The 13,799-nt window shown below is 40.0% G+C and overlaps 1 protein-coding gene across 1 annotated transcript; it reads left to right on the top strand.

The window, feature by feature from the left end:
- Nucleotides 1–428: 428 nt before the first annotated feature.
- LOC131455944 (myozenin-2-like) lies at nt 429–7,778 on the top strand. Its single transcript, XM_058623826.1, has 6 exons — nt 429–584; nt 1,237–1,326; nt 2,034–2,200; nt 3,788–3,932; nt 5,743–5,926; nt 7,226–7,778. The coding sequence occupies exons 2-6, from the start codon at nt 1,245–1,247 to the stop codon at nt 7,449–7,451; spliced, it is 804 nt and encodes a 267-aa protein (XP_058479809.1). The 5' UTR covers nt 429–584; nt 1,237–1,244; the 3' UTR covers nt 7,452–7,778.
- Nucleotides 7,779–13,799: the final 6,021 nt, after the last annotated feature.

Here is a 13,799-nt window from a genome sequence, read left to right as displayed (position 1 = left end):
GTGTTATACAGTAGCGCTCTCATTGTGGATAGCTATCTTTAATCAAACCCCACATTTTATTGGATCAAATTAATGGTGAGTCACACTGCCATTTTGTCACAGGTGTAAATAGCCAAATTAATGATTTCTGTCCTGTCATCAGCAACACTTTTATTGCTAAAGCATAAAAAATATCTTCTTATTTTTCCTACAAATGCTTGTAACCCCCGAGTACCACTTAGTACAAGTTCCCCTGGTTAGGAATGACTGATTGTCGCCTATATCGACCATCTTGAGCTACTGTAATATCACCACCACGGAGATAGATGATGAGGAAGCAGTAGTGGCAGTGTTCTAAATATAGTCACCCCTCCGCTTGTGAACTAAATACCAATGACAACATACAAACTCCCACCCACCCACTCATTCAGTCGCTCAGGCAGTTGGGTCAGGCTGCAGCCCCCTCTGCCCACCCTCCCCACCACGACAAGCCCCAGTGCCGTGAAGCAAGAGCACCCACACAGGTTGCTCTACCCAGTGTGACGTTCTGACTTCCTACCCTGAGGCACAAACTGAGACTCCCCCCTGAGGGTCCTTCAGGACAGGTAAGCCATCAATCTGGGCTTCTCCACGGGTGTGCTGTCCACTTCTGATCAAGCATGATTCTCACAACCACGCACAGTGCTTTCCTCCACATTTTCCTGTCGGTCACACAGCTTGCCTTGTGTTACAGCTGACATTTATTTCAGAAATTTGAATATATTAATAATCTTTTTCTGAAGGTTTTTCTAGATGCTTCATTGTTGCATAATAAATTAGTTTGAAAAGCGTTTTGGACTGGAATGAAACAGCTGTGTTCACTTGATACCTTAGCATAAACTTTTCACTGTGCTATTCCATCCACTCTGTCACATGTTTGCTGGGACAGCAACATGTTCTCTCTGTGTGTGTGCGCGCTTTCAGCCCACTTGGGTAATTTCAAACATATTGATTCCCAGAGCCCTGACACAGCCGGTTGCCATGTCTGAAGAGCATGTGCTTGGCGTTTAACAGCCCAAGGTTATTTAAAGGCATGTGCTAACTTTGCCCTTTTCACTGCCTCAATAAATTCTATCTGGGTTTTTGTACATGGCGTTTGATGCCAATCGATGGCCAAACATGCAGCATGCTGTGTCTTGCTTTTGTGTACCGTGTGTTGGAACAGGTTATACTGATGTGTACTGTCTCCTGAGACTTTCTGCCCCCTCATCCCTCCAGGGGCAGCCATGTCACAGTTCTCTACCATGACAACAAGGGAGAGGAAAATGCAGGCGGCAGCAATCTGCAGGGAGTTTCAAGCCCAGGAAGGTAGACGTATCATTTCCTCTTCACTTCCTTGTTTTCTCATCCCTTTGACCTCTCAGCCTCTCTTCTTCCCCTCACACCCTACTTCTCTTACCCCAATTTTAACATGCATATCAACATGGAGATTGATTTAACACCGTCACTTTACGTACATGTGTAATTGTAACTTTACAGTCGCTCCTACAGTATTACTTAACAGTAGCTCGAGCACACTCACCGAGAAGAAGATATGAGTTCACCATTTGCCAGTAAGGCAGTTGCCAGCCCTCCCAACTATAAATAATCAAATGAATATGTTTATGGGCCAAAGTAACTAATCCCTTTGTCGTTGTCCTTTGAACATACTATTTCAGGGCAAGGACAAGTGTAAGGCTCACTGGGGCAGGGAGGGCCTGAAGGCCACTGACAGCTGAAAGATATTCTGGCAAATTAGATGTCTCAGACTCCGATATAGACCTGTGACATATCTACAATCAGCATGCAGTGCTGACCGCAAAACAAGCAATGGGCCTGAGAGGATTGTGATGAAAAACTAATTCCTCATGTGTTGCCATGCAGCTGTGTTTTCTGTTTATTTCTGGGGGTTTGTGTTCAGTGAGGTCTGATGTGTGAGAGTATCAGAAAGAAAGGAAACATTGTCGTTTCAGAAGTCTGATGTCTAGAGAGTAAATGCACACTTGCGCTTCAGTCTTTTGCCTCTTTGTGTTCAGATATAGAGATGGATCTTGGGAAGAAAATGAGCGTGCCTAAGGACATCATGCTGGAGGAGCTGTCTCTTGCCTCCAACCGTGGCTCCCGTCTCTTCAAAATGCGCCAGAGGCGCTCAGAAAAATACACCTTTGAGAACATCCAGAATGAAAACAACAAGCTGCTCAACGTAAGCAGAAACAACAATGCAGTGATCGCATGTGATGCTGCAGACCGTAAAAATTGGACACTTTTACCATGCTTTGTCTAAAGGTAGAACTGTTTATTTTATATTTAATCCATATGTTTTACACGCATAAATTCATGCTTATGCTCCTGATGAGCCTATTTCTTGACTTAAGGAACTTAATAGAGTCCCTTACACTTCAGTAATAGAGTCCCTTACATTTCAGTACACTTCAGTTTGTCTAAAGACTGGGCAGCGCTCTTTTGCTGTCTCGCTATTTCCAGTCTATAAATGCTTATACTATGTTGCTCGTGGTTCTTTCTTCATATTTAGCATACAGTCCTTTACTTTGATCTCACCCTGTAAGTGAATAAATGTGTCTTTTTTTACTGTACATACATTTATGAGAATAAGAATATATCCAGCTTATGTATAAAGCCTCAACTATTAAAACCCACTGACAAACTGGGTTATTGCACACACTTTATACGGCGACACGTGTTTTCTGTATGAACAGTCATTAATTTTCAACACACTTTTTCTTTCCATCACATGAAAAACATTAGCACAATACTTCACATCCTGGAAAAGATTAAGCACTTGACGTGTTTATTTTACTTGCGTTACATACATGGAGTGGCACAAAATATTAGCAGTGAAAGTCCTCTAGCTAGTCATCAATGACTTTATTAATGTCCCTTTGTGTATGGATGGGCATTGTGCCAACTCAGCGTTTTCTTTTCCCAGCAGCTTTGACTGATCTGGACTAATATTAAGTGTTTTATGTTCCCAAACTGGCAATAGAACTGAATCCAAGATAAAGTTTAATTAATGAACAACACTGGCTGTATTGTCTTTCATTAAGTTGTGTGTTGGCTTGTGTACTTTTGCTTGCCTTCCTCTTGAAGCCCATAGATAAAATAATTATTATCCTCCAGGGTAGTTTTTTTCCCTCCCTCATCTTATGAAGTGAGTCGGACTCACATATCTCTGGTTTGTTTATTGCTCAGGGCAATGGAGGGATTTTGTTTCAAGTTGTCAACATTTCCTGAGGAAGTCCTGCAGTAAATCATCATAAATATCCTTCGGAGGGATAAAAGCTGGATGCACGGGCTGCGGTACATTTCGTCCCAGCCCAGAGAACAATGCTCCCCACGTTGAGTAAAAGTGGACAAGGAGACGATTTCTATTCTTGCTTCTGCAGCATGGAAAATGTGAAAGAATTTGGTTTAACAACTTTCAGTCGATGTGAAGGAAAGAAGAACATTTGGTTTTAATAAGAATTAGCCATGACATTTTTATTGTGTTTCCATAAAACTAAATATATCAGGGAACTCTATGGTTATTGTTTTATTATTTATCAAGAAATATGTGCGTCTCTTTTCATGCCATTGTAAATGGCACCTAATGAACCTCACTTTGTCTCTCCTATGTTCTTAGCTGTTGGTCACGTTTAAAAATTGAACATTTCATGTCATTGTTATGTTTGAAGCTTATTTTCTCAGCCCCGAAATGGCTGAAAATGACTTGGTGTCAAGGATAAAATGCTCAGAAAAATTCCTAAAATAACCACTTTGTTCTTTCTTTTAGAACTCAGTGGTTTTCCAAACAGAGAATGGGAATCCCATGGTCAGCCACAGTGGCAAGAACGACTCGGGAGACAACCAACCCTCGAAAGTACCGTCTGACACAGCAGATACAGGAATGGTGCCAAATCCAGATAGTATTGCCCCGGGTAGGTAGCATTTAATTTCACATTTCAAGGACTCAAGGATGTTACAGCACTGATAAACCATAGCTAAAGCTGAGTTGACAAAGCAGTTGACCTTAGTCTGTCTGCATTTGAACAAAACAATGCACTTGAATCTGTTTCTCTATTTTTATACCGTCGCTGACATTGATTTGAATTTATTTGACGTTATGAAATGTTTTTTTTTCCTCCAGACAAAATCATGTCTTACGCTTAATTTGTTTTCAAAATACACAGTGTGGCTCAGGAGAAATTGTGTTGAGTTGATGTGCTCTCCGCATAAAGATTCAACTGTTTCTCATTGTTTGTACTCGTGCAGGCTTTGATCGAGTAGGAAAACATTTCTTTCTTGTCTGGAATCTGCTGAGCATGACCAAAATACAATTTTAACTTTTTATCCTCCCTCTTTCTGTCTGTGCTCCTCTACTTCTCTCATTCTGTCAAAATGCCACTACTTTGTTTCACATCTACTCCTCCACATTTGCCTTTTTCTCTCAATCTCGTTACAGTCAGCATCGCCTATCTTGTTAAAAAATTTACTAACGGGAAGTGTTTCCTGTTTGCCTCCCCCTGCCACTGATACCATCAGCTTTGCACTCAAATCCACTCTTTTGTCTCAGTGGTTGACACCCAACCAGCACTGATTGAGGGATGAGCATGTCTCCACAGTGTGGGTTTTTTCAGGATCCCAGAATCAGACACCACCCTTTTACTTTCTGAATAAAGTCACTCCAGCTGTAGCAGAAATAAGGCCAAAGTTTATAAGATATCAAATTGTAAGAACTCTTAAAATAGCACACTCATCTACCCATGGGTGCATCTTCTACTGTATGGCCATGTTCTAGCAGCAACATGTTGAACCAGGTAATTAATTTAGTTAATAAAAGCTTAACAGATTATATAATTTACCATAGAAAGCAAATTTATAATTTATTATTGTTGATTAAAAAATAGTAAAATATAGTGTTATATGAATTTATTTTGTTCTATTTTCAAACTAAAGTTAAAAAAAAAAAAGTTAGCCATCTTAAATTATAAGACAACGTTTTTTAAATGTTTTAAATGTTTTTTTTTGAAGGTACATTATTCATATTCAAAAAGACAGCACCATGACATTGCTTCCAACCTTTCAGTGCTTTTTGGGGACAATCTTTAATTTCCACTCATTCTCTGTAGAGAAGAGTTAGGCGTAAAAACGGTCCTTCCCCGAAGAATAAAATAAATAAATCAAATGTCCAAGCTCAAGAACAATGTTCTAGGGGAAATCTTTTCCATAATGTTTTGTAATAGACCCCCCCCCCAGAACATCTGTAAACTTCCCTACAGGTCTGTTTGGTCTCTCCTGCTTCCTCCTCAGGGCAAAACATAAACTCAGGAAGGGGGATTGTTCATTGTGAGAGCTTAGGACGTGACACCTCGTGTTATGCAACGGCTCAGCCTAGGAGCCCCCCTGAGTGAAGCACTGGGTTTGAAGGATAGTGCTTTTGATCGGCCTCACCCATCAACACACACAGACTATGCAGGGAGACATTCGTGCAGGCATGTACACACACAGAGAAGCTGCTTCTTGATTTGTTTTGCTGTGAGCAAGGTCTAAAGGGCTGAAGAAAATGGGGCATTCCAATCTTGAGTATTAATGACTTCAATCTTGGAAAAAATAGACGCAAACTTAGAGAGAAAGCTTGTAGGTAAACTTACTTTGCACAAACACAAAATAAGAGATATTAAAACAAAAAAAAGTAACATCTATCCTTTATTTAGTGTTGAAAAGCTCTTTGTTGTATTTCCCACCCAGGCTATGGAGGTCCTTTGAAGGACATCCCTCCAGAGAAGTTCAACTCCACGGCTATCCCCAAGTCTTACTTCTCACCCTGGGAGCAGGCCATCATCAGCGACCCGACCTTAGCTCGCACCCTCACCACCTGCATGGCTGAACCAGAGCCCCAACCAGATCTACCAGGTTACAAAAGTTTTAACAGGTAACAGCCACACAGGTGAAGAGCAAGTCATCATTAAAACTCAGTTAATCATGAAACACCGGAACAATTAATTTTTTTTTCCCCTTGGAAGCACAAAACCAGTCTGTCTCATATTCTCAGAGACCATGGGCAAAGTGAAACGCCACTATGAGACCAAACACAAAGTTTTTGACCACACACCCACTCAAATCTGATCTTTATTTTATTTCTCAAAACTTAATTAATTATTTTAAGATTATTATTTTATTTATTTTTATATGCAGCCCTTCTTTCCCTTTAAGAGAGAATAAAATAATACATATCTACTGTATATAATTGTATCGAAATGTTTTTGAATTGTTCTTTCTATATTTGATCTGACAGTCAGTTGTTGATTACATGCAGACTACTAGGCTACTTCAGTATATATCCCACTACTAAATAACAACGCAAGTTAGACATTATGATGTTCCGGACCTTTGCTTGATGAAATTCTCTTGAAGTGGACCTAATAGAATTTTAGTTGAATATCCCTGCCCTATACCTTCAGATATGGTCACAATGGGAACGTTCTTTTAAATGGTGACGTATGCTATAATGGGAGGAGCTAAATACCACAGTTAGTTTAAAAAAATACAGTTGAAAAACTAAACCTTCATAATGTGGCAGGGCTATAAGGTAGTTTAAAATTTGTGTTTGTTCATTTTTAAAGAACTGTTGTCATGTTGACAGCAGAATACAAGGTTAATATTACAGAAATAAAATTGGGTCATCAAAAGAATGAAACTGCCACCTTGACCTCCCTGTTATATGTATAACTTGAGGGTTAAAACAAGGAAAACTTACTTTTTTTGCTCCTGTCATAATTTCCCTGGCCACTAGAGGTAGCTGACAAACATTTTTTGACCTCTTTGTTCAAAACATTTTACCCGTCTGTCACTGCCAAAGTTCAAGGAGATAACATGAACATTTGTGATTTAAAGCAAGACAATGTCACAGTGGCCACTGGGATGCACAAGTGAAAAGTATGGGGAAATGGGAAAAGCTTGACCAGTGTGACAGAGCTGAAGTAATAAAAAAAAAAATATATATATATAAATGTGATGCATTTTCTCACATTAGGCATCATAATGTACTATTCATGTTTTTGTCTATAACATTTGCATAGTGCTGAGTATGCCTTTGCCTCTAAGGAGCTTAGAGTATGTCCCCGGTGTAATTCTTTGCTTGGCTTTGATTAGTTGCATCACTGAAAGTGTCACTGTCCCTCTTGTTAGCACATCACCACGACTGTTCACACTGTCACTCTGTCACATACAGGGTGGCAATCCCATTTGGTGGCTTCAACAAGGCACCCACACCTGCTCCCGTCAATCTGCCACAGGTCGAAGCCCTGCCTGACTTCCCCGATCTCCGGGCTGAAACAAAAGTACCTCGGCCCACCTTCAACAGATCCGCTATGGGGTGGTTGACGGCGAGCGATGCAGTCCCCCTCCCCACCGTTTCCCTTGAGCCTGTGCCGCTCCCTGAGTCAGATGACCTTTGAACCCATAATGAAGTCACACAGAGATGCTGTCAAGTTAGTCGCTGCACCCAAGGTCATGGTGAGCAGGGGAAACATTTTCGGTCAGGGTGAGAGAAAGCATTCTCTTGGAATCGGCTGGTTGAAGTAATCGTATGTCCAGCATCCCTTGTGTTTTTTTTCAGTGATGTCATCTCTTGCACTGAAATGAAATTTAATCATGAGTTAATGTACAGGGGGCAGGGACACTGCTGGAATAAATGGAGCTTGTTGTAAATGAATGTGTACTAAGTATATTTTATCTTGCAGCACAAGTTTAGCTAAATAAAATGGTGTTTGAGTCCAGCATTATTATTATTTCTCCAGTGTCTAATTTTTCACACTCTAGGTTCATTTCCTGTCACTGAAATTGATAGTATTAATACGCACTTTCAAGGCATGGTTTGGATAATGATGTGTGTTGCACAAGGCTCACCTGAATGAGTGATGGCCAGCCTGTGTGCTATAGCTGTATGCAAAGCCATCATTTACCATACCATTTGAGAGGCCAGAGATACATGTGAGTCGCCGTAACGCGCCTCAAGGTTACACTGTCTGACAAATCAAATCTACCTCACTGACACGCGCGGCTTGAATGATGTGTCTCTCACCTTTTGGCTGTGCCCAGTCGAAGGAGTGGGATTGATGAGCTGACTGTGCCCACTCCTTATCTGTCTCTGTTTATGGCCATGTAGCACTTCAGAACCTATATCTCCGACATAACGGCCTCATACAGAAGCACTTGCCTGATTGAAAGTTACCAACGGGTTTTACAATTAAGCTTCATAGAGTTATTTATAATTAAGGAGAAAAGTAGAAAAGATTTATAACCTCCCCATTAAACACAAAACAGCTTTTTTCTTTCTTTTTGCTTGGTAGCTTGTTGCTGTCAGTGGTTAATGCTTCTAATGAGTCATTAAAAGAAAATGTGCCCGCCATGATTTTATGTATGTTTATGTCTTTTTTTCTTAAACTTTTGCAAACATCTGTGATCGCAGATAAATCTTTGCAGCCAGGGTTTTACTTTGATAAATATATGATACAGCAGACAAAATAATGGACCGTCAGACGGACTAACACTGCTGATCAGTCAGGAGGGGTCAAATCCCACTGCCGTTGAAGCTGTCAATCACCGAAAGACAATGTCATATGCTTGATAACATGGAATTTGTAATGTAATGTTTGACTGAGCTTCGGTGTCACAGCTAAATAAGTTATGAGTCTGGCAGTGACATATTCTAGTCCATCTTGCATTCAAATCAGCAGATCGATCTTATTACCCGGTCAGTGGCCGTTAATCTGAACATTTTATGAAATTAGATAATACACTTTTGAATTTGTGATTGTCTGAAAGGTAAGGTCTATCTTGTGAAATGTTATGTGTTTAATTTTGCATACAGAGACGCCGTCTCCAAAAATGAATTAAGAGATGCCTCTCAAATTTCCTACAGCCATGTGAGTAAGTCCAGCATCAGCACTCCTCGCCTCTGTTGAAGATCCTTTGGAATGTGCAGCCCCCGGTGCCACTCCCTCTCTTCTGACTCCTATTGAATTCCTCTTACTAGCCTCATCGGGGGGCGGAGGGGTGGTATGTAGAGCTCACATGTCCAGCATCCAACAGAGCCTGTCGCTCTGCCAAGTACCATTGTAAATATTGAGCACTGTTTATCAAGGGCAGACATGAACTCTCTTTGAACTTTGATTGTAGCCATTATCAAAACACAGCAACGGAAATATTATTGGCAGGGACTGCAGCGTAGACTGAGGGGTCGGGGAGCCAGACAATTTGATTATTTGTCTCTAACTGCAACCACTTTCCCCTCCAGGCGTGTTTGCCTTGGCATGAAATGGCACAAATAAGCACCAGACACGGAATTACATGCTGTTAAGTCTGGAGTTTGCTCTGGAGAGTAGGGTGGCCTTTTGGTGAGAGGGAATGTCCTGCCATTAATTTCCTGTTGTGTCCACTCCTGTTGAGTAAGAGCACGATGGAAGAATAGAGGGATAGTGTCAAATTTGATTCAAATTGTGTTGTTTTTTTCACTCTGTCACATAACTGAGGCCATACGTGAGCAGCTGGTCTTCACCTCCTTTATCAGCGTTTAATAGTGGACTCTGCTGTTGTTGCATTCACTGTCATGTTTGGGAGCTGAAGTCCCTCGGGTTTCCATCTGCACACACAGCAACCATCACTGAGATAGCAGTGAGCTGCTGACACAGACAACTGCTTAAAGGTTGTGCTACATGACCAGGCAATATCCCAGAAGGATCTCTTTAAGTATGCATGGGTCAAGCGAGAAAACAAATGTTGTGAAATAAAAATTCCAAGGGCACTGAGCTGTAATGCTGTTGCAGGAAAGAATTTTGCATACCGACATGTTTTTAAATTGTTGCCGGTGAAATATGAGCTCACATTTTTCACAATACATGATGGAAATCTGGGATTAACCATTATTATGTTAAAGGGCCCTCCTGACACAGAAATCCACATGTAACTGCAACGCTAATCCACAGCGTAAATGTTTTGGTGTGTATCCTTCTCACCTGATGACATGACAGGCTCGGTCAGCCTGATAGATGGGCATAGCAGGTGCTCATTTTCACATGATCGTGCACCGCTCATTGGGCTGCCTAAAAATACGAGTTAAAATAAAACATCCCACAGGTCAGTAGGGTGGTGTTGGGTTGACAGTGAGGTGAGGTGAAAGGTGATGGAGCACACATTCCACTCCTGAAATGAGGTAAAGTGACGCAACAGGTTAGATTATGTGTCACTCTGAGCAAATTTCCAATCTGTCAAGTGTCAGGAGAGCGTACGAGGGTGGCTGCCTGCATATTATGTGCACATCCAGCCATGAACCTGCTTGTTTATGAGTGTGTCTTTAAGTTTTCCTGATCTTTTGGTACATATAAATTAGGAAAATGATTCCTCAGTGATGCTCACTTATGGTGCCATGTTGGTAATTAGCCTGTTTGGGCTAATGAACATCTACGATCGTCCTGTTTACTTGGATAAGCCCTTGAGACCAATTAGAGCTTTGTTGTCTCAGTAATCCTGCCTTTGACTTTTACCTTAGGGGACTCATCTATATTCCTGACTGGTCAATACCCTCTCTTTGGTGAGTAAAGAATTATTAACTTACTTTAACTGCTAACACAGCTATTTAATATCCAAAGTTTAGCATTAAAACTTTCACTTGTCAAGTTAAATGTTTTTCCCATTTAATATAACTGGGAAAATGTTGAAAATTGCTTTAGATATCTTTAACATGGTGATGGGAGGAAATAGCCTCTTGTTTGATAATGATCCTGTGGAAAGAATAATGAATATGTTTTCTCTGGCACAGAAGGGTATACTTTGCCTCACAGACAGCACTGAGGTGATAGCATGCTTTATACTATGAACTGTGGTTACCGCGGATATGGCAAACACAGCAGTGAAATATATCACAGTCACCACTTTGGCTGCGCTCCAGAATTAAAGCAACTCGGTCCATTGCCAAAAAGTGATGCTTATGTCATCCACTTTTCTGCAGTAGAACAAAGAGCCTGGTCCAACGTGGGTTTGAAAACAAAATGGGAACAAATTCAAAATAAAAACAAGTAAAGTGAAAAGCCCACAAGACCAGTTTCCATGGTGTATTATGAAATCCACCACCTGTTGGGACAGCATGGTGTGTGTTAAGTAATGCCAATTCACCATGATAGCACAAATTCCAATCGAGTGAACAATTTACAATGTAGACTTGAAGTACCTGTTTGAGTTTTGCTTTCTTAAGTCCTCAAGAGCCTCTAACTGAAACCTGAGCAGAAAAAACCCTTACCATTACCTGAATTTAATCTCAGGTTAATTATAGCAGTAGCTGCTTCAGTGGTATCATCTCCCATCTCCTCAGTGTGTTTCCTCTTCAATGGTAATCCAGTATCATCACAACACATAGTATTTTATTGAAAATATTTGTTATAAGTTATTTTATACATGCATTTAATAATTTGTCATCCAACATTTGTTTGTTTTTATATTTCGGGACAAGTGACAAGATCCTCGTAACATAATTACTTCATTAGTACAAGCTGTTCCTTTTTAAGTATTTGCATTTCCCATGGCGCCACATGGGAAATACAAATAATTAGATTAGTGTTCAATTTGTAACAAAAATCAGGACATTTGTGTGTATTTTCTTCCCTGTGTTTGATTTCATGACCCTATGTAAAGCATCTTTCAGCATCCTGTTATCAACAAACGTTATATCCATGTTTCCTGTATTCCTCGTGTTTGGAAATACAGAAAGACAGACTCAAGGTGCAGTTTCCACACTTTGTGTCTTTTTTTGTGGGGTTTAGGTTAAATATGGACTCAAAAGCCAGACAGCGTTTCTAAAAATATCCTAGCTCAAATAGCACAGCACATGTGTGGTGAAATGGTTTTTAGATGCCAATCATCAATGGATCAATGGGGGGAGTGACTCTGAAGGGCAAAATAAAAAACATCTGACATGTCAAATTTTAAATTGGGCTCTGCTGCTGTTACTGCTGGTGAAATTACAAAAAGGACAAAAAGAGGACACAGTTTTGTCATTTGAGCTGTCTTCATCCACTGTGTTCAGCATATCTCATGCTGTTCATTGGGGCTTCCCAAGGTGAGAAGTCAAGGCAATGGCACCAGTTCTCAGTGGGACATTTACCATGTGCACCATCTCCTTGTGGAGCTGGCAAAGTCTCGCTAATTAATCTGAAAATAAAATGCCCTTCACAACAGAATCACACTTGTGTACAATCAGTGGTTTGCTGGGATGTTGCATTTCAGAGCATGGATGATTTGCTATGTTCGGTGAGAGAAAGACGGAGAAATAATCAAATTGAAATATTTGCAAAGTTGCCAACACAATGTTGAAACAAACAAACACAGCAATTAGGTTTAAAAATGTATTCACCATGACCAAAAACAACAGGGAGGCAGTGCTCTGCAGAAGTCATTTCGAGCGTGTCAGTGAGTGAAATAATATGATACAGTAATTTTTTAGACATTTGAGCAGCAATGCTGACGCCACACAAATGGTCACATTCAGCTGCTGCACTGCAAAGTGTCCACCAAGGTCAGAAAAGAAAAAAAATGAAAGACCTGTGGAAGACCTGATCTGTTTGAGGTGTGTGATTTATAATTTATAGGGTGAATAAGATATTCAGTGGCTTCAAAGTGAGGAGGCCTACAGCCAGTGTGTCATAATGTGTAACCTCTCTACACTGTCTGAGCTCGGAGAATCACACTAATAAAATACTTGTTTGTAGATCCTGTATCAATATGGGAAATAAATATAATTTTTTTCCATCCATTTTCTAGACTGTTACCAGGTGAGTGGGTTATTTTAGTTCCTAAAAGCATAGCACACAGTTACTAGATACTATTGAGATCATGAAAGCTCATAACATGCAAACTTATTGCACATTACAACTTTTTTATGTTTGAAGAGGAAGCATTATGTGTCCCCAGAGGAAATGTGTGAGGAGGGAAATAGCATTGTGTCTTCAAGGGGCCCTTTCAAGTACTTCCTGGGGAAAGGCTGGAGAAAGCAGATACATTGTGACCCCTCACCCCTCTAGTGATTATTTTATAAGCAGAAATTCCTCTTAACTCCTACAATTTTAAATTTACAAAAAAGAATGCACATGCCTTTTTGAACAATCAGTTTTTTTCCAAACAAAATTGTTATTTAATGCAACACAATTAGAAAACTGCAAAGGCTGCAATTTAATTGTTGTTTGTTTTATGTTCTAAATAAATCAGTACATACATGCTAAAATCATGAGGTTTTCCTCCTTGCACTTGTCGACTGTGGTTGATATTCTAATTGCATTTGAAATGTGTAAACCAAAAAAGATCCTTTTGACTTAACTGTACATAACATTTTTAAGGTTACATACACAAACTACTAACTTAAATTGACATAATTATTCAGAATACACAATAAATAATTTTATCTGCACAGTCTTTTAACTTTCTTTCTGTATACACAGTAACAGGATCATACATATGGTGTCCAGGTATCATACTGTACATGTCTCCTATTTCACTTATTCATATACATCATTTTAAATTACCACCACAGTGTTGGGCTTGCAGGTAAATGGTTAACAAATGTGACAGCATGCTTCATCATTGAACGCTGAACTAGTGCTCAGATCTTGTTCGTCCAAGGATTTATTGCAGTTTTTGCTGCACACATTAAAATGACAGATACAAGTGCACTTTAAGTGATTTAAGCAACTTTTAAGCAAACTGTGAAGCATGTGTGTGTGTGTGTGTGTTACAGTTTTAACACTGGGCATTATGGT

The sequence above is a fragment of the Solea solea genome, chromosome 3, assembly GCF_958295425.1.
Source record: "Solea solea chromosome 3, fSolSol10.1, whole genome shotgun sequence".
In the NCBI taxonomy this organism is placed as follows: domain Eukaryota; kingdom Metazoa; phylum Chordata; class Actinopteri; order Pleuronectiformes; family Soleidae; genus Solea; species Solea solea.
This window is presented reverse-complemented; position numbering and strand designations above follow the sequence as displayed.

Coding starts and splice junctions, on each gene's coding strand:
- LOC131455944 (XM_058623826.1), top strand. CDS start 1,245: ATGTCACAGTTCTCTACCATGACAACAAGGGAGAGGAAAATGCAGGCG. Junction 3,933..5,742: donor TCCAGATAGTATTGCCCCGG/GTAGGTAGCATT, acceptor TTTCCCACCCAG/GCTATGGAGGTCCTTTGAAG. Junction 5,927..7,225: donor GGTTACAAAAGTTTTAACAG/GTAACAGCCACA, acceptor TGTCACATACAG/GGTGGCAATCCCATTTGGTG.